The 18,767-nt window shown below is 47.5% G+C and overlaps 4 protein-coding genes across 7 annotated transcripts in view; 2 read left to right on the forward strand and 2 right to left on the reverse strand.

Moving 5' to 3' along the window:
- Nucleotides 1–574: 574 nt before the first annotated feature.
- Nucleotides 575–3,795, forward strand: polr2d (RNA polymerase II subunit D). Its single transcript, XM_066709759.1, has 4 exons — nt 575–829; nt 2,524–2,704; nt 2,823–2,918; nt 3,272–3,795. Exons 1-4 carry the CDS (start codon nt 751–753, stop codon nt 3,348–3,350), a joined length of 435 nt encoding a protein of 144 aa, XP_066565856.1. The 5' UTR covers nt 575–750; the 3' UTR covers nt 3,351–3,795.
- On the reverse strand, nt 3,788–6,890 carry LOC136753545 (dual specificity protein phosphatase 14). The gene is made up of 3 exons (XM_066709758.1): nt 6,783–6,890; nt 6,064–6,192; nt 3,788–5,099 (listed from the first exon to the last, which is right to left on the reverse strand). The coding sequence occupies exon 3, from the start codon at nt 5,092–5,094 to the stop codon at nt 4,579–4,581; it is 516 nt and encodes a 171-aa protein (XP_066565855.1). The 5' UTR covers nt 5,095–5,099; nt 6,064–6,192; nt 6,783–6,890; the 3' UTR covers nt 3,788–4,578.
- Nucleotides 6,573–7,973, forward strand: sft2d3 (SFT2 domain containing 3). The gene has a single exon (XM_066709757.1). It carries the CDS (start codon nt 6,703–6,705, stop codon nt 7,369–7,371), a length of 669 nt encoding a protein of 222 aa, XP_066565854.1. The 5' UTR covers nt 6,573–6,702; the 3' UTR covers nt 7,372–7,973.
- A 924-nt stretch (nt 7,974–8,897) lies between these two features.
- wdr33 (WD repeat domain 33) overlaps nt 8,898–18,767 on the reverse strand; it is a 36,235-nt gene continuing 26,365 nt past the window's right edge. For 2 of the 4 annotated variants that reach the window (XM_066709752.1, XM_066709754.1), the window contains exons 9-24: nt 18,351–18,505; nt 17,851–17,929; nt 17,536–17,646; nt 17,272–17,366; nt 16,945–17,031; nt 16,584–16,723; nt 16,225–16,377; nt 15,065–16,108; nt 14,629–14,701; nt 14,116–14,262; nt 12,761–13,139; nt 12,353–12,466; nt 11,397–11,551; nt 10,856–10,951; nt 10,464–10,721; nt 8,898–10,199 (exon numbers count right to left, since the gene is read on the reverse strand). In XM_066709752.1, the coding sequence (XP_066565849.1) occupies nt 9,943–10,199; nt 10,464–10,721; nt 10,856–10,951; nt 11,397–11,551; nt 12,353–12,466; nt 12,761–13,139; nt 14,116–14,262; nt 14,629–14,701; nt 15,065–16,108; nt 16,225–16,377; nt 16,584–16,723; nt 16,945–17,031; nt 17,272–17,366; nt 17,536–17,646; nt 17,851–17,929; nt 18,351–18,505 (3,343 nt within the window). In that variant the 3' untranslated portion in view covers nt 8,898–9,942. The remainder of the gene's footprint in view (nt 10,200–10,463; nt 10,722–10,855; nt 10,952–11,396; nt 11,552–12,352; nt 12,467–12,760; nt 13,140–14,115; nt 14,263–14,628; nt 14,702–15,064; nt 16,109–16,224; nt 16,378–16,583; nt 16,724–16,944; nt 17,032–17,271; nt 17,367–17,535; nt 17,647–17,850; nt 17,930–18,350; nt 18,506–18,767) is intronic. The other 2 variants (XM_066709755.1, XM_066709756.1) reach the window with 2 other exon arrangements.

Consider the following 18,767-nt stretch of genomic DNA (forward strand, 5'->3'; position numbering starts at 1 on the left):
GTAGGCCTTTTTTGTATAATTGTATTTATTTGAATATTTATGTACGTATTCATTATTTGCTCTGTGTATTTATTTTTGGATTATCCTCCATAGAATGGAATTGGCAGCATCAAATAAAACGTGCAAGGGTAGTTTCGTTACATTCAGTTTTGACAGGGCCTTTGCATATATATCTATATATCTATATCTATATCTCTCTCTCTCTCTCTCTATATATATATATATATATATATATATATATATATATATATATATATATATATACATACATACATTTAAAATAAGTACACAGAAAATAATAAATAAATAGACGAATAATTAGGCTACATTAATGTTGACATTAATAAAGAATAAATACATAAATACATGTTCAAATATTCACATAGAGAAATAAATGGACAGGGATTTATTGATGTGTTTTTTTATAAACGTGTATTTATTTATACATTTTATCAAGAAATATATGTATTTTTTATTAGGCATGTCGTGTGTTTTGGCACGCAATGACCTCCGTCCCGCAGGGGCGCTGTGGGCGGCACAGGAACACAGGGTGCGCATGCGTGCGGCTCTTGTCTTGTTTAGCTTCCTGTGATACTGTGATAGGGCTGTGCATGGGGAGATGTGTGCTGCGAGGCTGCTGTGGCATAATTGTCATATTTAGGGCGCCTTTTCTCATTTCATCAACTCTTCTGCTTTGTATTTAGGTTTATTGTGTGTATAAGACATCTGTCGCTCGGTCTCTTCGGGACGATGGCGGCAGGAGCGACCGCCGCCACGGCTAACGTCGGCGATATCGAGGAGGACGCGTCGCAGCTGCTCTTCCCCAAAGGTACACCTGTGTGTGTGTGTGTGTGTGTGTGTGTGTGTGTGTGTGTGTGTGTGTGTGTGTGTGTGTGTGTGTGTGTGTGTGTGTGTGTGTTGCTGCTCATGAACAATAGTGATCACTCGCCACACTGCATGAACAGACCTGAGCAACAGATGAGCGACGCTTTGTTTCACTGGGAAAGTCACTGTATGTTATGATATGGCGCTTAATCCAGGGGCGATGCTAGGATTGTGAAAATGGGGGGGCAGTGATTATTACAAAGGGGGCGACATGTGCTAGGGGGGTCCGGGGGCATGCTCCCCTTGGAAGATTTCTTTTTGCAAAATGGCTTTTAAAATCTCAGTTTGTAAGCTAAGATTGCAAATTACAGGAAAAGTTGGGTAATTAATTAAGATGTACTACCATTTTCTAGTGACGAAATTGTTTGACATTAACATTGACATTAACCCGATAGACAACAGTCATACTACATTGCCATTTACACGATAGACAATATAGACAACTTCTCCACTCGCCTCATCCCCACAAGTGCTTCAGTACAGACACATCCCTGAACATCTGTTCACTGCAAGATGAATAGTATTAGTGAATAACATAGGGTCCCCTTAATATGCAAAAATAAAGAAAGAAAATGCCTGATAGGACAGAATGGGTACACAACTACACAACAGCCCACAATCACTGGAATGCATCTTGAACACTGTACATTAAGAAGCCCCTTTTAACCCATTAGCTAAATGTGCTGCTCCACTGATAATGAGTTGAGAACCAGAGCCAGCTGGGTTACCATATCTGAACTGTCAATAAAGAGGACCCTCCACAAGGTGGGGGGCTGCAGGTGTAAATAAAGTGTTATGAAATATTTAAATGCAAAAAAAAAAAAAAAGATTTATTCATGTCTGAACAATAAGTTATGAGTGTAACATTAAACCCCTGGACCCTTATGTAACATTATATACAGTGCAACTATATACAAATAGGTCAAATTAAATTAAATGTTCACTACATGGCTGTATGGCTAAATGCTTTACCAAGAAATGGTGTGCTAAAACATCACTTATAACAATCAGTAACATGAAGGAGGAAGGGGAGTGGAGAGGAGGCAGAGTTAGTCTTCTGTCACTGGAGGAGTGCAGTGGTCTGGAGGGGATGTATGGAGAGACGAGTGTCTGAAGGTAGTTTGGTGCAGTGTGGTCCAGACAGCGGTAGGTGAGGGTCAGTGTCTTGAACTGAATGCGTGCCGCTGTCGGGAGCCAGTGGAGGGAGCGGAGCAGTGGAGTAGCGTGTGCGAATCGGGGCAGAGAGACACCAGACGAGCCGCAGAGTTCTGGATGAGCTGGAGCGGCGGGTAGTAGTTGCAGGCAGGCCGGCCAGGAGGGAGTTGCAGTAGTTCAGGCGGGAGAGGACCTGTGACTGGACGAGCAGCTGAGTCGAGTAGTCGGTGAGGGAGGGTCGGATTTGGCATTTGTTGCTCAGGAAGAATCTGCAGGTGCGTGTAAGCGTGGTGATGTGCTGGGTGTAGGAGAGCGCAGGATTGAGGGTGTATGTATTGAAGAATGTATGTAGTGATGAACTCTGGGGAATGAGAAGGTTACTGCCTGGGTTCCTAACCCAGGTGCAGGAGGACCTCCTACCCTGCTGTAGGTGTTCCGGTGTTCCCGTGTCCCCTGTTTAACAGCCTGGCCTCTGCCCTGCAGAGTTCGAGAACGCGGAGACGCTGCTGAACTCCGAGGTGCACATGCTGCTGGAGCATCGCAAGCAGCAGAACGAGAGCGCGGAGGACGAGCAGGAGCTGTCCGAGGTCTTCATGAAGACGCTCAACTACACGGCCCGCTTCAGCCGCTTCAAGAACAGAGAGACCATCGCCAGCGTCCGCAGGTTCGCCACTGTCTGAGTACAAGACTACCTAGAGAAAGCTCTGCAAGGATGATGGGTCACAGTGTGGGGAGATGAAATGGCAGGAGAAGCATAAAACTCACTCTGCTCTTCTCCACAGCCTGCTGTTACAGAAGAAGCTCCACAAGTTTGAGCTGGCCAGCCTGGCCAACCTGTGCCCTGAGGCGGCTGAGGAGGCCAAGGCCCTGATCCCCAGGTCAGTTGTTGCCAGAGCCTTTTAACAGTGAGAATTAGGAGCCACTTTGTAGAAACACTGATTGTCATTAGAGTAAAAACATAGGCATGGGTGAAAAGTTGTTTTTAACTAAATTGCTCAAAATCATGGATTCCAATAGGGTGTGAATACTTTAGTCTACAGCTGGGCCCTGCAGTGGTGTAGCTCATAGCTGGTCAGCCACACCTGGGTTACAAATTACCTTAATTGTATGAATCTGGGCCCCTGTGCTGTCAAGGTTTTGTGTAACACTATAAATGGACTTGTAGATAATGTGGTGTGAAAACCTGTTATGAGAGGATGTGTCACTCTTGTTCCCTCTCTCTTTCTGTTAGTCTGGAGGGTCGCTTTGAAGACGAGGAACTGCAGCAGATTCTGGACGATATTCAGACCAAGAGAAGTTTCCAGTATTGAACACAATGCAGGCTCAGGCTCCCTACAGTGTTTTGATACATTAGTATATTTTTATAAAGATGTGAATAAGTGAACTGGCAGTGTTGTTGTCAGTGAGCTGACCACAGGACATTGTGTGGACTCAACAGATGCCATCTGCAGGCATGAGAAGTACTCAGTGGCTGTCTGTCGTGCAGTTTTAATTCAGGGTCCGCTGGATTCTGGGTAAAATGTGTCCCAGTATGAGAAGACAATTATTTGTTTACGCCGGCATGTCCCAGCTAGACAAGCCTCTGCACACAAGGAAGATTTAATGTCTGTATCTCTTATAAACAGTAATAAATTGACTAAGCGTCAGGATACACCTGACGTAAAACACCGGATAAATGTAGCTTGAATCCAAGTGAGAAGAACAGTCCACTGACTACTTTGTTAATGTTAAATAAATCATCACTGAGTAACACAACTGGGCTTTATTGATATCTTTTTTGAGTTTTACAGTCTCCCTTGTGAGGGGTGAAAATCAGAAAAGAAAAACACATGTTCAAATGTGCCTGTTTAAGAATGTATCCAACATAAGGGACTGCCAGAAATGCAGCAGCACTGCCCCCTCCAGACCTTGCCCTGGTCAGTAGGAAGGAATGACTTAGGTCAGGGGGCATCAAGCTTAGATCCACAGTCTCCTGGCTCTTGTCTTGCCACGCTGTCAAATAGTTTGTTGGTCTAATTCAGGAATGGGCAGACATACCCCTTCTCTGGTTTTCATTCTGACAGAGAGCTCTAGGAATGGAAACCATAAGACATTGAGGTCTCACTGTGACTGATGTTAATCTGAACTCACCTTAAATTATAATTAATACATATAATTACACTTAGCACCTCCTTCATCATCCCCATCACCACTACCTTGTTTGTATTCTCTGTAATGAATAACACTAGACATTATACTCACACCTGTAATAGGACAGACAGCAATCCAGCACAAACAACAAAGGCATAAAAAAAAAATCTACTTATTAAAGCTAAATGATCTCCTGAGAGAGGTGGTCCAGTCTGTAGACCAGGGGTGTCCAAACCTGGTCCTGAAAGATGCAAGACCTGACAGTTTAATTTTGAACAATTAAGTAAGTAATGGGTGCATTTAGTCTGGTTGGAACAAAAACTAGGAAACCCTGCAGCCTTTTAGACGGGCTAAGGACACCCCCTGCTGTAGACAAGTCTGTTAAGAGGTATGCGTTTCCTGTCCACATCACCAGTTCAGGCAATATCTTGGGCCACCCTGCGGGTCTTTGGATTCGGGCAGGACCCCCAAGGGAGTGACAGCCATCTTGACGGTGTTCCGCCCATAGAGTTTCTTCTCGTAGTCCAGCAGCTGTCTCCAGAAGCCAGCATTGGGGCGAATGTATGGGCGGCTGCCCCTGACCCACTCGTGGGCCTCCCGCAGGGTCACGCCCTTGTACCGCATGAGGTAGGCCATGACCAGGGCAGGCGAGCGGCTCATGCCGGCGGCGCAGTGCACCAGTGTGCTGCCCGCCCGGTTGTTGTGGATGCGTAGCGCCACCCTCTCAAAATGGTCCCCCAAGCGGGCATGCGGCATGTCCGACACAGGCACCCGCAGGCACTCCACTCCGCGGTAGGCTGGGCAGGTGTGGGCCAGCGTGGCGTTGATGATGAGGGTGATGCCCTTGGAGGAGACCAGGGCCTGGTTCAACGCAGCATCGGCCCCACTGAGGAACAGAGACGGAGTGATCTGGGAGGCCGACATTGTGTCTGGAAAAGAGAGACTGCTGTTAGCAGACAGTGGGGACTGTACAAAACAACACACTGGTATTGGCACTGATATTCTTGAGGAAGTCTTTATTGGCTTATTAGTTAAGTTAGAATCAATTAAGTGTGCACTGTACTGATTGAGTTAAAGTTGACTGATGGAATAACCTGCTTTGTACAACTATTTAGACTTGTAGCGCCTTTACTGAGACATTGGCCTAACCAAACACCAAAACACCAACTCCAGAATAGAAGTCTTGAGTCAGGATTTATAAACGTATAGATATATAGTCCGATATAATTTAGGAGGCATTCTCTGTAGATGGGGAGATTCAGAGCTGAAGCAGCTGCCAGAAACAGATGGTAAGTTTATAAACCAATGGTGGCTGCAACTGTTCCCAGAGAGCCTTAACCCTGTTTCCAATGATTATTTAAGGACCAATTAAATCCCAAAACTGACCACAACAGAGTAATATACTGAACTAATCTTTTACAAGAGAGTTGCAATATAAATGTAAATGCTGAGATGGGTAGCATTATCTGTAGGGGTGGGGAAGCAGTCTTTGTTTTGTGTTTTTATAGACCATGAAACCAAAGACACATTCACAGAGATGTCTAGTTCTACAAACTAAAAAATTAGTTTCTTAACCCCAAACTGGAATGAACCTTAACAAGCTGAGCAAGTTCATTTAAACAGCACACACTCAGTCCTGGACTAATATCAAAACAGTGTAAATAACAACATTAGCGTGTAAAGCCGGTAGTCATGGTCAACAACATGCACACCTCATTTGCAACCATGTCATTTGTAGATTAATTTAGTTTTATAAATCCTGCATACTAATTCCTCAATTATGTATCTTTTTCAGCTTTGAGGAAATGGTAGAGACCATCTGAGTGAATGAAGTGAAGACTGTCAGTTTGTGACTGTCACTCCATTGATCTCGGTAGATGTGTGCACACTCACCTGGTCCCTGCAGTGCTGTACTCTGTGCTGATCTAGACTAGTTCCTTGCTTTCTGTAGCCGGTTTCACGGTCAAGCTGCTTCCTTTGTTTGAGCTTTCAACCTCCTGCCCGTCAGACGGCCTCCTCTCCCTGTGAGGGAAGATCAGAGCCGCAGATTAGCCAGCCTCCTAAAAAGGCTTGAGGAACAAAGAACCAATGAAGCGAGAAGTTAATTTTAGAGCCAGGCTGGTGTCAGTCCAGTACAGCTGTGATTAGATAACTTTCTCTCTCTCTCTGCATCATATTATGTGTATGTTATAATGTAATGGGTTAGGTCAAATTGAACTGTCCTTGTTTTTAAGGCCTAAACCAAGACACTATACAACTACCAGGGGTGTCACCGTGGTCTACAATGAATAGGGAAGGGATATTTATTATAAAAAATATGCCATCTGTTTCTCCACACGGACACGAAGGTTGGAATAAAAACAGTAACCATGTGAACTTTCAGAAACGTACGCAATAAGTACGCGACATTTATCCAAGTCTCGCTGCGTCGCTTTAGTGACGTTGCCTTGGCCGTTGTTGGCCACTTCCTGTTTGGGTGTCTAAAGGGGCTCTCACTATGAGCACAGTTGAACGGTGAGCTAAAACAGAAACATGGCTGATTTAAACCGACAACTCCAAGAGTACTTAGCTCAGTCGAAGAGCGGTGCTAAAACTGTATCACAGTCGAGTACCTCCATCGACATGGGAGACACGGCCTCGGCCAACGGGAGCTGGTTCGGTCGCTGGTCCAGTCCCTTCCCTGGAGGCGGCAGCAGCAGCAACAATGCGGGCCAAGGCTCGAGCACCGGCGTTTCCTGGCCGTGGTCCTCGGAGCCAGACCCCTGCCTGCCCGGGATGAGCCGTTCGCAGAGACTGGTCGGCTTTGGACTCTGTATCGTGGTTTCGGTGCTGTGTTTCGGCTTGTCCGCTCTGTACGCCCCTCTGCTCCTGCTGAAGGCCCGCAAGTTCGCCCTACTGTGGTCACTGGGGTCCGTTTTCGCACTTTTAGGGGCGGCGATCCTGCGGGGACCCAGCAAACTCCTGGCGACCCCATCCCCAGGGGCGGCCGTGTACCTGTGCTCTCTCACCGGGACCCTCTACGCCGCTCTCAGCCTCCACAGTACCGTGCTCACCGCGCTCGGAGCCGCCGTGCAAGTCGCGGCCATAGTCGGGTACATCGTCGCGCTTCTCCCGGGAGGCAGCGCGGGGATCCGCTTCATAGGGAGCCTGACAATGTCTGCGCTGAAAAGGACGGTCTCTGGAAAGACAATGCCCATATGACTTCGGCCTGCGAGCCTTGTACAGGGTTCAAGTCGGGGACAGAGCAGAGATGTCCAAAACTTGCACATCTCTTGACCAATCAAGCGCCGAGAAACCGGCTATAAACTCACTTCTAACCCGAGAGCCAAAATGCGAGTAAACGCTGTATTAGAATGCTAATTGAGTGGCACTAAAACGTACAGGGAGGCTTTAAATCCCTTAAAACCACCAGGCTGTGCACATGAGTTTTTTCCCCTCATTTATTTTCAACCGGTTATGTAGCATGTGCAAATCACCTGAAGAATTGAAACGGAAGGATGGAAGTGTAGCAACAGGTTTTCCCAGCAGACACCCTCACTATTTATCCTCTGATTGGTTCACTTTCTGGGTAATCCTGGTAGCCTACACTGCAATTGAAAATAAATATAGTGAAGTGCAACTCCCAGCCACACTACTCTCAGTGCTGCTCTTTTTAGCATGGAGCCTAAACTGACTAGTGACTTCAGTGAGTATTATTTACTATAAAAAGTTATAGGAGACCATTGTTTTTCTTGATATACATATTTGTATGAAATGTATGTACTAGTTTGATTTTTGTCACATTAAAATTGTAACTCACTTAATTGTAACTTTTTGTTCATTTAGTTTGATATTGGTCAAATAGAATGAGTGCTAGTCTGTTCTGTGGGGGATTGCTGGCAGAAGGGTTACAGGGTCAATTGGACAGATTACACATTTCTTGCAGATGCTCAGCCATGTTGGACCTGTGTTGCTTCTAGGTGCAATGATTTCAGTGTCCTTTATCTTATAATTTGTGCTTTCTGGTGAATGTAGCCTGAAATGAGTTGTAGGGACTGTTTTAGTTGGGGGGAAAAAAGATCTGCCTATTTAGTGTATGGGGAATTATACATAAAAAGTACATCCTACAAAATTCAAAGGGGTTCTTTCCAACTCGGGAGTCTAGTTTGAGATATATGAGAGATAGAGAGAAAGATATATAGATCATGGGATTTGTAAGACACTGCAGCAGAAGATTGTACCTCAACACAGAAAGGAAAATGAAAAGATGAAACCAGACACTTTTTTTTTTTGGTAAATTTTGCACAAATTCTATTGCAGTTTCATACAAAAAAAATGAACAAAAAAAAAACGATATGACAATCTCTTGACAAACTGTACAATTACAAAGAAACACACTGTCTCTGCACACCCAGAAAGTTGCCTGGCAATGTTACAGAGTCCAGTATACTTTTATTTTTTTTTGTGGTGTTTTTTTTTTTTTTGCTTGTTTTAAAAAGGAACCAAAGAAAACTAGGAGTTCCGTAAAGAAAAACAAACGAGAACCCGCTGTTCTTTTCTTTGTAGCAAAATGTGCTCTCCCGGAAAAAACATGTGTAGAATCGGAAACATCAATTACTGAATTTCCTCAGTGAGAACAGAGCCGCAGTGGCTCTCGCGCCACTTTCCTCGTGCAGGATGGACGCGTCCCCCCATTTCAGAACACAGCGAACACCAGCGGCAAGAACTAGAATTAGAGCATCCAGCTGTTGATTTCTTTCTGCATTTATTCAATTTATTTACATCTTTTAATCCAATGGCACTTCTATAAAAAGAAGAAAGGTGAGTGACAGAAAATGTCCGATCGGTTTGTTCAAGGGTGCCAGGGGGCATCTGGGTGTCTCAGGGGAATAAGAGATGGAAATACAACATGGAAAACAGCTGCAGCTGTAACTGCCACCTCATCCACGGTGAGCTGACAAACTCATCCTGTCGATCAATACTCTGTCCTTGGGTTTTATAATTGGGGTGGCTGTCAGGAAGGACAGTCCAAGAATACTGTCAATGGGTGTTGGCCTGAGGTCTGTGACAGTGAGACAGGAAGGGAGAGCACTGAATCAACCTGTGTGAAAATCGTACAACCGAGACTGTGAAACATAACCAAAAAATCAACCATCTGAGCTCGTTTCCATCAACTCATTCGAGATCTCTACGTGTGGAGGTCTCCTTTGTCATCGATGCCAGAGACATCGGTACCGGCGCTCATCCTGGAAGTGTGTGATGAATGGATTAGTGAGGGAAGAGTTAGAACAAGTGGAAAAGGTGGGAGATGAAATGCCGTACAAAGAATTAGAATGGGAGAACACCGATTGCATGACAGTTCGGTGCCAACAGGACAGACAGTGGACAGGCTGTGTGTGAAGACATACCTAACCACTAATTGGACCTGTTCCTGTGACATATAGGGTAAACTGCCTTGGACAGGAGCTTGGGGGTTAATGAGTGGACAGAGGAGCAATAAACACACAGATTCACACACACAGGGAGTTTCTGTTTCGAGTCAATTAATCCAGCAGGATGTGGCCCCGTTGATCCCAGTAAAGAGCGCGAGTCCTGTGAGGAGCAGTGCTGTGCTGCTGTCCTTCTCTGCTAGTGTCCCACCTCTGGAAGGTGCTGCTGCTCTTCCCCACAATCCCACCCCATCCCCCCTGCTTTGAACCTGTCCCCGAGGCCTTAGGATTGTCCCGCTCAAGTCTTCACAGCATGTCAAGAGTGAAACATTGTCCCTCTACCCCCACCGTAGTTCTGTCAGCCCTATCGGCCCCGGCTTCCCCGTGAAGACCCGCGAGTGGAGCCGCGCCGCGCCGGCCCGGAGCTGTTCATGTTCACGGCTGCCCCTCCTGTTCCGCCACGTCCGCCGTCTCCACTGCCTCCTCCTCCGCCTGAACCTCGACCCCAGGTCCCCCTTGCTCCTCGGGACGTGCCCCCGAAGCCGGCCTCTTCTCTGTGCGAGTCTCCGTCCTGAGAGCCGGACCTGCCCAGCTTCATCCCGCGCTGAGAAGAGCCACGGCCTGCAACACCGAGAACAGCCTACCTTTAGTCGGGGAAACGCACAGGGGAAGCAGCAACTGACACCCCTTACCTCTCTAATATCGACACACTGACAGACCCCCTGAACTTTAAGCACACCTGGTAAAAACATGTTTGTAGATTGTATTACATTACACAAAATCTCCAGGCTGTGCGACCATCCTGAATAGTAAATAAAATAAATACAAAATGCCACTTATACGATTTTCCAGCCCAGACAGCAATGCACAGCTACGAACACGTACGTCTTGAATGAGCTACATCATCTTGTCCTGTAGTTGCAGGGTGCTGGGGGGTGCTCTTACCAGGGGCTCGGTCATCAGGGCCGCCCCCGGGGGAGTCTCTGTCGCCTGTGCCCGGCCCGTCATGCCAGGGCCTCTTGCGGGGGGGTAGCGATGCCATGTCCATCCCCTGGAGGGAGGAGGAGCGTTCCCTGCTGGCCGGGGAGGGGCTGTCGCGGGGTGTGTGGTCGGGCCGTGGTCCATCCCTGAAGTGTTCATGACCTACAGACACACAACACCACCACTGAGGTTGTTCACTGGCTCCAAACATGGCCAATACCTACTGCCAGCCAAAGTGATGCTGTTCTTGCATTGAATACCCTTCCTCCCTCTCACTCCCTCTCACTCCCTCTCACCTGGGTCTCGCCCGGCCTCCCAGTTGTCTGGCTTGCGTCCGCCTTCGTAATGTGGGGGGTACTCATCGGGAGTTGGGAGCAGCCCCTTCCGTCCGCCTGGAAACATTTGCACATCATTAAACAAGGGAAGCAGACAGGGAGACCGGAAGCTACTTATTAATACTGGAAGAACGGCCTGTCATTGTCATTTAGCAAAACTGAAAAATGTGGATTTCACAAACTAAAAAGCAATTTTTTATTGGATTTGAAAAAAGTTAAAACCAAAATGATTAAATTAAATTAAAGTATGGCCATCAAACACTTATTACTGTAAGTGGATGATTTATTGCATCAGTAGCTGCCGGTTAGTGTAGAAAGTGTCATTTTAGGAAACAAAAAAAATGATGTTTTATGCCTTTTCTTAATTACACTTTCACTGTTATGCCACATTTAGCCACGAATGCTTAGGAAAACTGAGCAGCTTGATGTTTAATGGCAGAGAGAGCATTACATCAACTGAGGGACCCTTTTAGGAGTCCATCCACGTGGTACAGACCCTCACCTCCTCTGGGTGTCCCACGACTCCTCCCCCTCCCTCCAGCATCCCAGCTTCTCGCTTTGTCATCCTGCGGCTCGTAACCCTCCTCTCCGGAGAACTCCTCGGAGAAGCTGCGTCCGCCCCGGGCGTCGTGCCGCGCAGGGCCGCCCCTCCGGAATCTGTTGGGGACAGGCCGGGTAATGGCAACTTGTTTATAGGGGCAACAGCAATCTGCTTTACTGCCCATTTAGATGAGCAGAGATGCAGGCGTCGTTTCCAACAACAAGCTCGAGTCTTCACGAACAATACTACACTATAGGGATCCAGCAGATGACGTCACAATCCCAGCAGCCTTAGCGTCTGGATCAAAACAGTCGCCATTTTGGCAGGCAAGATAACCAGGTTACTTAGTTGGAAGGCAGTATGAGAAAGTGAATCTACAATGCAAGAAAGTTGTTGTTCGCCAGGTTGTGATTAATCTTTTTATATTAATCTTTTACTGTGACACCTTTCTATGTGAGTATACAGCAGCAACATATCAGAAAGAAATTATAAATAACCCAATCGGGTAGAAGAATGTTATGTTGGGTGTGCCAGAGAATGAAATGCAGACAAATATTGCAGCAGCAGCACCTTATAAAAAATGTCACATCCACGTCAGGTGCATTAATCAGTAATACTGAGTCTCTGTAGTTTAGACATACATCTACTTGTATCTGTCTGATCAAGGTAAATATTGCTGGTGTTTGTCAAATCCCCCTGTATCACAGCAAGTGGAGTTGCCTACCAAGATGGCTGTGTTTTGATGCTTCGAGGTCACGTGGCTGCAGGAGGTCTACTGGAGATTTAAATATTAACAAAAATAGTGTCTAGTTTCCCTTAAAAATGTAGGTGAATTTCTGGAATAATTCAGAGGCTATGTGACTCCATCTGCCCCTGGGCTAAAGAGGTTGCTCATTTTAACCAAACATGTTACTCACGATTCGTCCGACTGCTCATGGTCAAAATCTTGTCCATGCCGGCCATGGGGGGGGCGTCTCTGGTCTCGCGGCCTCTGTTCAAACTCTTCCCCGGGGCCTTCGTAACTGTCAAACCTACGTACAACCCAGAGACACGTTACCTGGCTACACTCACCCATGGCCTCAGAATCCAAAACCTGAAGAGTGCCATCACTGTGGACACTGATAAGATGGCATTCGCTAGTTCTGAAGAAGTATTGAAGATTACAAGAACTGCATATAATCATGCAAGGGGCTATTTTGCTTTTCAACAACATCTGCAATTATTAACTACTAATACGGCTAGCCCAAACTCAAAGAGTTATGATTAAACGCACTGTGAAAAAGACGCCTGGCACTTTGTTGTGCCGAGAAGCTGATCTAACGCACCTCTCTTCCCTGCGCCCCCTGAACCGCGGCTCCTCCCCATCCCGAGGGAACCTCTCCTCCGAGGTCCGCCGGCCCTCCCAGTTTCCGTGGGGCCCTCCTCTGCTGTGGCCGCGGGAGTCCCCCTCGCGGAACTCCTGGCTCTGGCTTCGCGGCGGGGGGGTGGGGTGCTGCTGCTGTTGCCTCCAGCTCTCCTCCCCCCGGGGTCGGAACCGGTCATCTGGGCCCTCGAATTCCGCAGTGGGGCCGCGGCGTCCGTCACGTGACTCCCCCCAGAAAGGCCCGCCTCGTTCAGAGCCTTGCTCCGGTACCACAGCCGCCTCAGGTCCTCGCCGGTCAGGTGGCGGACCCATGTGATGGTTGGGCGGCCCACGGGCGTCCCCTGAAATGGAGACAGATGGATCAGACTCCTTGCTTATGTTTTTTTCTCTTCCAGGTCTGGTTGACAGTGCCATTAAGGTCAGTGTCCACATTACAGAGGCAGGCCAAGACAACTACAGCCATTCGCAAAAACACATACAGCCAGTTGTGTTAAGTGTATGCTGATATTGGTTAGAGATGTAACACCTACCGTTCTGCCACAGAAAACCCCCACACACACCTTGATGTTGTACAGCAAACCTAGGAGAACAATACCCACCTAAAACAATCCAAACACCTGTAGCCTTTTCAATAGATTTCACTTAATCTCCTCTTGTTAATTCACTTTACTTAAAAATATGATTTTATTGCGAGGATTACCTGCATTACAATCCATTGAAAAGGCATCCACAACCCAAGTGCTAAATTGACAGATTATACCCTGGGTCCACAATCTTCTCACTGTGCAACACTTTTAGGAAACCAGTTGAAGGAAATAAGATCCCAAACTCATCCCTCAAGTGATTCCAATGTGCCCAACTGGAGAAATGCTAAACCTTTCTCCCAATGATCAACTTAAGTGCCGTGTTCCTCTCCTGTCTCTGCACTCCCAAAACCAATGCCCACAACACTCCAGGTTTCCAATCCATCCGTTTGCGAAAGCTCCAGCTCCACGTCTCTTTGACTACATATCGGAACTCAACACTGAGAAGATCCTCTGGTATACAACAATCTCCTACACAGCAATTGCACCAGGAAGGAAGAAGGTGGAACAATTGGCCAATGCATTTTCCTGCTCTAACTGCACCAGTGCTATAATTTAGACTAACATCTACTCTCAGCACAGGGAATGGTACTTCTGATGCAAAATATCTGTAAATTCAAGCTCTAACTTATTTGCAATGGCTCTGGATGAACGAAAGGCCTGGAGTGTTGACAATTGACCATGCTCTGAACTATAGAGAGGCTCTGAGTGGCAGCCTCTTGCTAGGGGGTACCTGGCTGTCCTGCAGTGCCAGGCATGTTACCGGGCCCTGGATGCCAGCAATCGCCCATTCCTTGGTGTGGCTGGAGCATCATACCACCATGGCCGGGGCTGGGCACCCTAACCACCGGGCCAGGGCAAGGACCCAGCAGCCCGTCACCTGTCAATCAAACAAACCCCTGAAGTGTCACTCCTGAACTGTCCCTCAAACTGCACCCGCCATTGCCCGATTCCCTACACATTGCTACCCTACCCTTATTTGGCTGACATTAATTCAAAGCGACTCACGTGGGTACCCATTTCCAGAGACTGCTCTATCCAGAATGCTCCAGTATAAAAGTCCCTTTGCTCGAAGGGTACGCAGCAGTGTGCCTACCGGGGGATTGAAGCCACAACCCTCCAGTCTACAACCCAAAGCACTGCTGCGCACCATGTAGGGTAGTGAACAACATGATCATTTAGTGAACTGACTGACAACCAGACAGAGACACAAAAAATGGAAAAGTTATAAAATAATTCCTACTACCTTTCCCGTTGGGGCCGGGTCCTTGTTGCACCATCCCGGACATCAGTGGAGGTGGCCCTTGGTTCTGTCCCGTCTGAGAAACAAACAGTGTTAAAGTACATTCAATGTGGTTCAGTGATCCTCAGTGACTTATAAAGGTTAGTGTCTATATGGAGTCTGTCTGTTGAAATGCTTCTGTGATTCTAACAAAGCAAGTCTTAAAAACCTTGTTTTCTGTTCAATCCTTTCATGGATCAGCCAAACACTTGGTTACTTTAATTAAAAAGTTCTGATTAGACAAATTACTATTTCAGTTAAGAGTTCAATTAAGTAACTGAGAGCTTAGCTGGAACAAAGACAAGCAGGGCAGTGGGGTCCTCGGGACCAGGGCCGAGAGCCACTGCACACAGAAACAGCAGTCATGATTTGTGGTTTACTCTAATAGGCTGAAACTCACCTGATTGAACTGGCCTCTGGGACCTTCACCCAGCAGGGGCGATTTGCCTTGCTGCATGAATGGTGGAATTCCCTGCATGTTCCCTGGTCCATGCATATTGCCAGGAGGCCCTTGCATGTTGCCTGGCCCATGCAAGTTCCCTGGAGGTCCCTGCATGTTTGCAGGAGGGCCTGGCATGTTGCCAGGGCCATGCATGCTACCTGGAGGTCCATGCATGTTTCCAGGTCCCTGCATGTTGCCCGGAGGACCCTGCATATTGCCAGGTCCATGCATATTTCCAGGATGTCCCTGCATATTTCCAGGATGTCCATGCATACCCCCCGGAGGACCTGGCATGTTTCCTATTCCATGCATGTTCCCAATTCCCTGCATATTTCCATGACCTCTAGGCTGGTTTTGCTGGCTCTGGGGGCCATGCATTGGGGGTCCCATCATCCCCCCTTGCATGGGTGGCCCTTGGTGTCCCATCATGTTTCCCTGGGGCATGGGCCCCCTCATGTCTTGGGGACCCATCATGCCTCCCTGAGGAGGTCCCTGATTGTCTCTAGGCCCCATTCCACGAGGTGGGGGCCCCATCATGCCCCCTGGTGGCCCTGGAGGACCCTGCATTCCCCCTGGGGGTGGGCCCTGCATAACTCTGGATCCTGGAGGCATTCCTGGAGGTCCATGCATGCCCTTGTTGCCCTGCATACCAGGAGGCCCCTGAGGCCCCATTGGTCCATGAGGGCCTGGGTGCCTCGGCATGCCCTGTGGCCCATGCATATCCTGAGGCCCCATGAAGCCCTGAGGTCCAGGAGGCCCCTGGTGCAGCTGAGGTCCAGGGGGGCCCATCTGGCCCTGGGGAATAAATGGTCCTTGTGGGCCTCCTGGACCCATAGGAGGCATGTTGGGGGGCATCTGCTGTGGAATAGATTGCTGGAATCCCTGAGGAGGTGGGGGCATGGGCCCCTGTCCAGGGAAAGGCTGCATCGCCCCCTGCTGGGGGCCTGGAGGAGGAGCACCCTGGTCTGACTGTTTCTGAGCAAGACGTTCAATCTTGAGTTGCTGGAATGAAAGGAACAAACAAAACAAAAATACTTAAAAACTTGACATAGACCTATACCACGTCACTCTGATGAGACTCATTGGAATGAAATGTCAGGGTGTCGCATCCTTCTCACCTCCAGCAGCAGCGGATTGGTGTACTGCAGGGCTGCCATCTCCCGCTCAATCTCCGCCTGAGTCTTCTTCTTGCCATCGACCTTCTTCTCATCCTTCCTCTCCTTCGGGAGCTCCCCAGGGGCAAGAGCAGGCACCTTGTTCTCTGCCCAGGCCTGTGTAAGAAGGCGATTAGGAGTTATCAAGTCACTTTTCTTTCTTTTCCATCCTATAACCTGTTCCCTACAGTCATGTTGCCCCTCACTTGATGTGCATCTTTAGACTCCGACAGTTCTTTCCAGAAAGCAGAGAACAATAATATCCTAGTATTGTTAATTCCCCCCGCATCGTTCTGATGTTCCACATTGCTCTTGGACGTTACCTGCTGGAACTGTGCTGGGATGGGTTTGGCGTAGGGAACTTTCTTCTGTGGGACCTTCTTTAGGTCTTTCTGCATCACTTCTTCCATACCCCAGTCCAAGCCTGGGATTGTCATCTCCGCCTCACCGACATCCTCTTTCCCTGCAGACACACGGACCATACACAAGTCAGACACAATCCAATGACACAGTCCATTCATAACGTTCACTGTACTTCTGAGCAGACTGTGGAAAGCATTTTGGATTTGCAGAATTCAACCTTCAGAAAGTATCAGTTTTTCCAAAGACGTACAGTATTTACTAATCAATATCAAATATTTATTTCCTACCATTAAAACAAAAGATGTTGAAGCAGTTCCTTACCACTCTGCTCCTGCTCCATCGCCATCTTCAGCTGCTCAGGGATACCCATTCCTGGGATGTTTGCCATGCTGTTGGGCTCAATATCATCTAGAGAGCAGAGAAACAGTTGTATCAAACAAAAGAACATTTGAGATCAAAGATATGGAATATTTCCTGTCGTCTCTGGCAAGATGACAGGGTGGATTCTCCCAATTGGCACGAGGGCCCTAACTGTTGACTTTCGTTGGTTTGCAAATCAACCACTTCACCACAAAATAGATGTTCTGCCTGACTGCTTCAGCATAAGTCATCTTCATGGCTTCTTCTCGTACTACAGCGGACGCGTACCGTATTCCACACCGTCTTCTGACATGCCAGGTAGAAGGTTCAGATTGTAACGATCCCTCATCTTGTCTCCAGGGCGGTTCCTGGTCCAGAATTTACTGCAGGGGACAGGAGAGGACAATCAGGCACTGCTGCATTCGTTTATGTAAAACAGCACAATATTAGAAGGCCACTATGCATATCCTGAGGAGCACAATAATTTGCATTTGAATGTCATCAAGCAGCTGAAAGCCACTGCACAGAAGGGCTATATTGGACCACACCTACCTTGTGTGGTCGTTGGAGCCAGAACAGAGGATGTGGCCCAATGGATGCCAGGCGAGGCTCCAGATCATGCCCTCGTGGGCCATCTCCATGCCTCCCACCTCCTTTTCCACTCTGCAACACAGGAACACACAAGTCAACCTCCGAGTACCGAGCCACTCTATTAATGTCCAACCCAAGTCTGTATTAGTGGCATCTCACTGTGACATCATCGTTACTGTAAGCTCAAGCTGAATATGAGTTGAGTCTGACAAACAGTCTTCTTTGGGATGCCCACAGACACCAAGCGTGGAGACCAAAAGGCAGAGATTCTCTTACCCAACATGCCAGAAGAGCAGAGATCCATCAGAGCCCCCGCTGGCAAACAGGCCTTCATGGATGGGGTGCCAGGCAACAGCTATAGGGCAGTACCAGCATGAGAGCAAGGGGAGAGAAGGCAGACAAACCATTAGACTCAAATCAATGGTTAGCCAATTAAATCTGCATTCCTGGGCCAACATACAGAAGTCTGCAAGTGTCTGGAAAACCAGAACAATGTCTGCAAATGTTCCTTTGCAGAAAAACCCCATCAGTAAAGGTTATGACTTGGGCAAACTAAGAGCTACACCACACTTGTGAAAATAAGTCAAAGAATGTTCTGAGAGGGGTGTGTGAACATCTTCATTTAACCTGGAAACGTAAAGCTCATAACTTGTATTTTCCACTGGAAGTAAATATGTCTTTGATTGCACACCGGGAAATTAAAGTAGAGATCGTTCATTGATTAGTTGTCCTTTCATGCAGTACAGAAGACTCTTCCTCCCCCCTCGTGGTCTGACCTGTGGCCTCTTTCTTGTGACCCCTGAAGACCTGAAGTTCCTCTTTCAGGTTCCGCACGTCAAACAGCTTGCACAGGTGGTCACGTGATGCCGTGAGCAGCCAATTGCCATTCAGGTTCCACTTCACTTCCATCACTGTGTTTTTGTGGGCGTGACTGCGGGGTAACAAGGGGCAGGAAGTGAAATGGGGCTAAATCACAGAATTGTTTACACCCTGCGAACTAAATACCGGACTGTCTGAATGAACTGAAGACACTAAGTACTTCAATGTAAGAAAAACAAATGGATATCATTAAAGGCCATTGCCATTTGCCCAAGAAATCCTTTGAGATGGTTTCATATGTTTCTAATTATTATTTACTTGAATGATGTAATCCATAAGCATGTAATGTAACCAAAAGCATCAGTGCCTAAGAA

This window comes from Amia ocellicauda, chromosome 7 (assembly GCF_036373705.1).
Source record: "Amia ocellicauda isolate fAmiCal2 chromosome 7, fAmiCal2.hap1, whole genome shotgun sequence".
NCBI classification, from domain to species: Eukaryota; Metazoa; Chordata; class Actinopteri; order Amiiformes; family Amiidae; genus Amia; species Amia ocellicauda.

What these genes read in the sequence shown, in the direction of transcription:
- polr2d (XM_066709759.1), top strand. Translation starts at nt 751, where the DNA reads ATGGCGGCAGGAGCGACCGCCGCCACGGCTAACGTCGGCGATATCGAG. An exon ending in GCAGCTGCTCTTCCCCAAAG is followed by an intron (nt 830 to 2,523) that starts GTACACCTGTGT and finishes TCTGCCCTGCAG; the next exon opens with AGTTCGAGAACGCGGAGACG. An exon ending in GCCAAGGCCCTGATCCCCAG is followed by an intron (nt 2,919 to 3,271) that starts GTCAGTTGTTGC and finishes TCTTTCTGTTAG; the next exon opens with TCTGGAGGGTCGCTTTGAAG.
- sft2d3 (XM_066709757.1), top strand. Translation starts at nt 6,703, where the DNA reads ATGGCTGATTTAAACCGACAACTCCAAGAGTACTTAGCTCAGTCGAAG.
- LOC136753545 (XM_066709758.1), bottom strand. Translation starts at nt 5,094, where the DNA reads ATGTCGGCCTCCCAGATCACTCCGTCTCTGTTCCTCAGTGGGGCCGAT.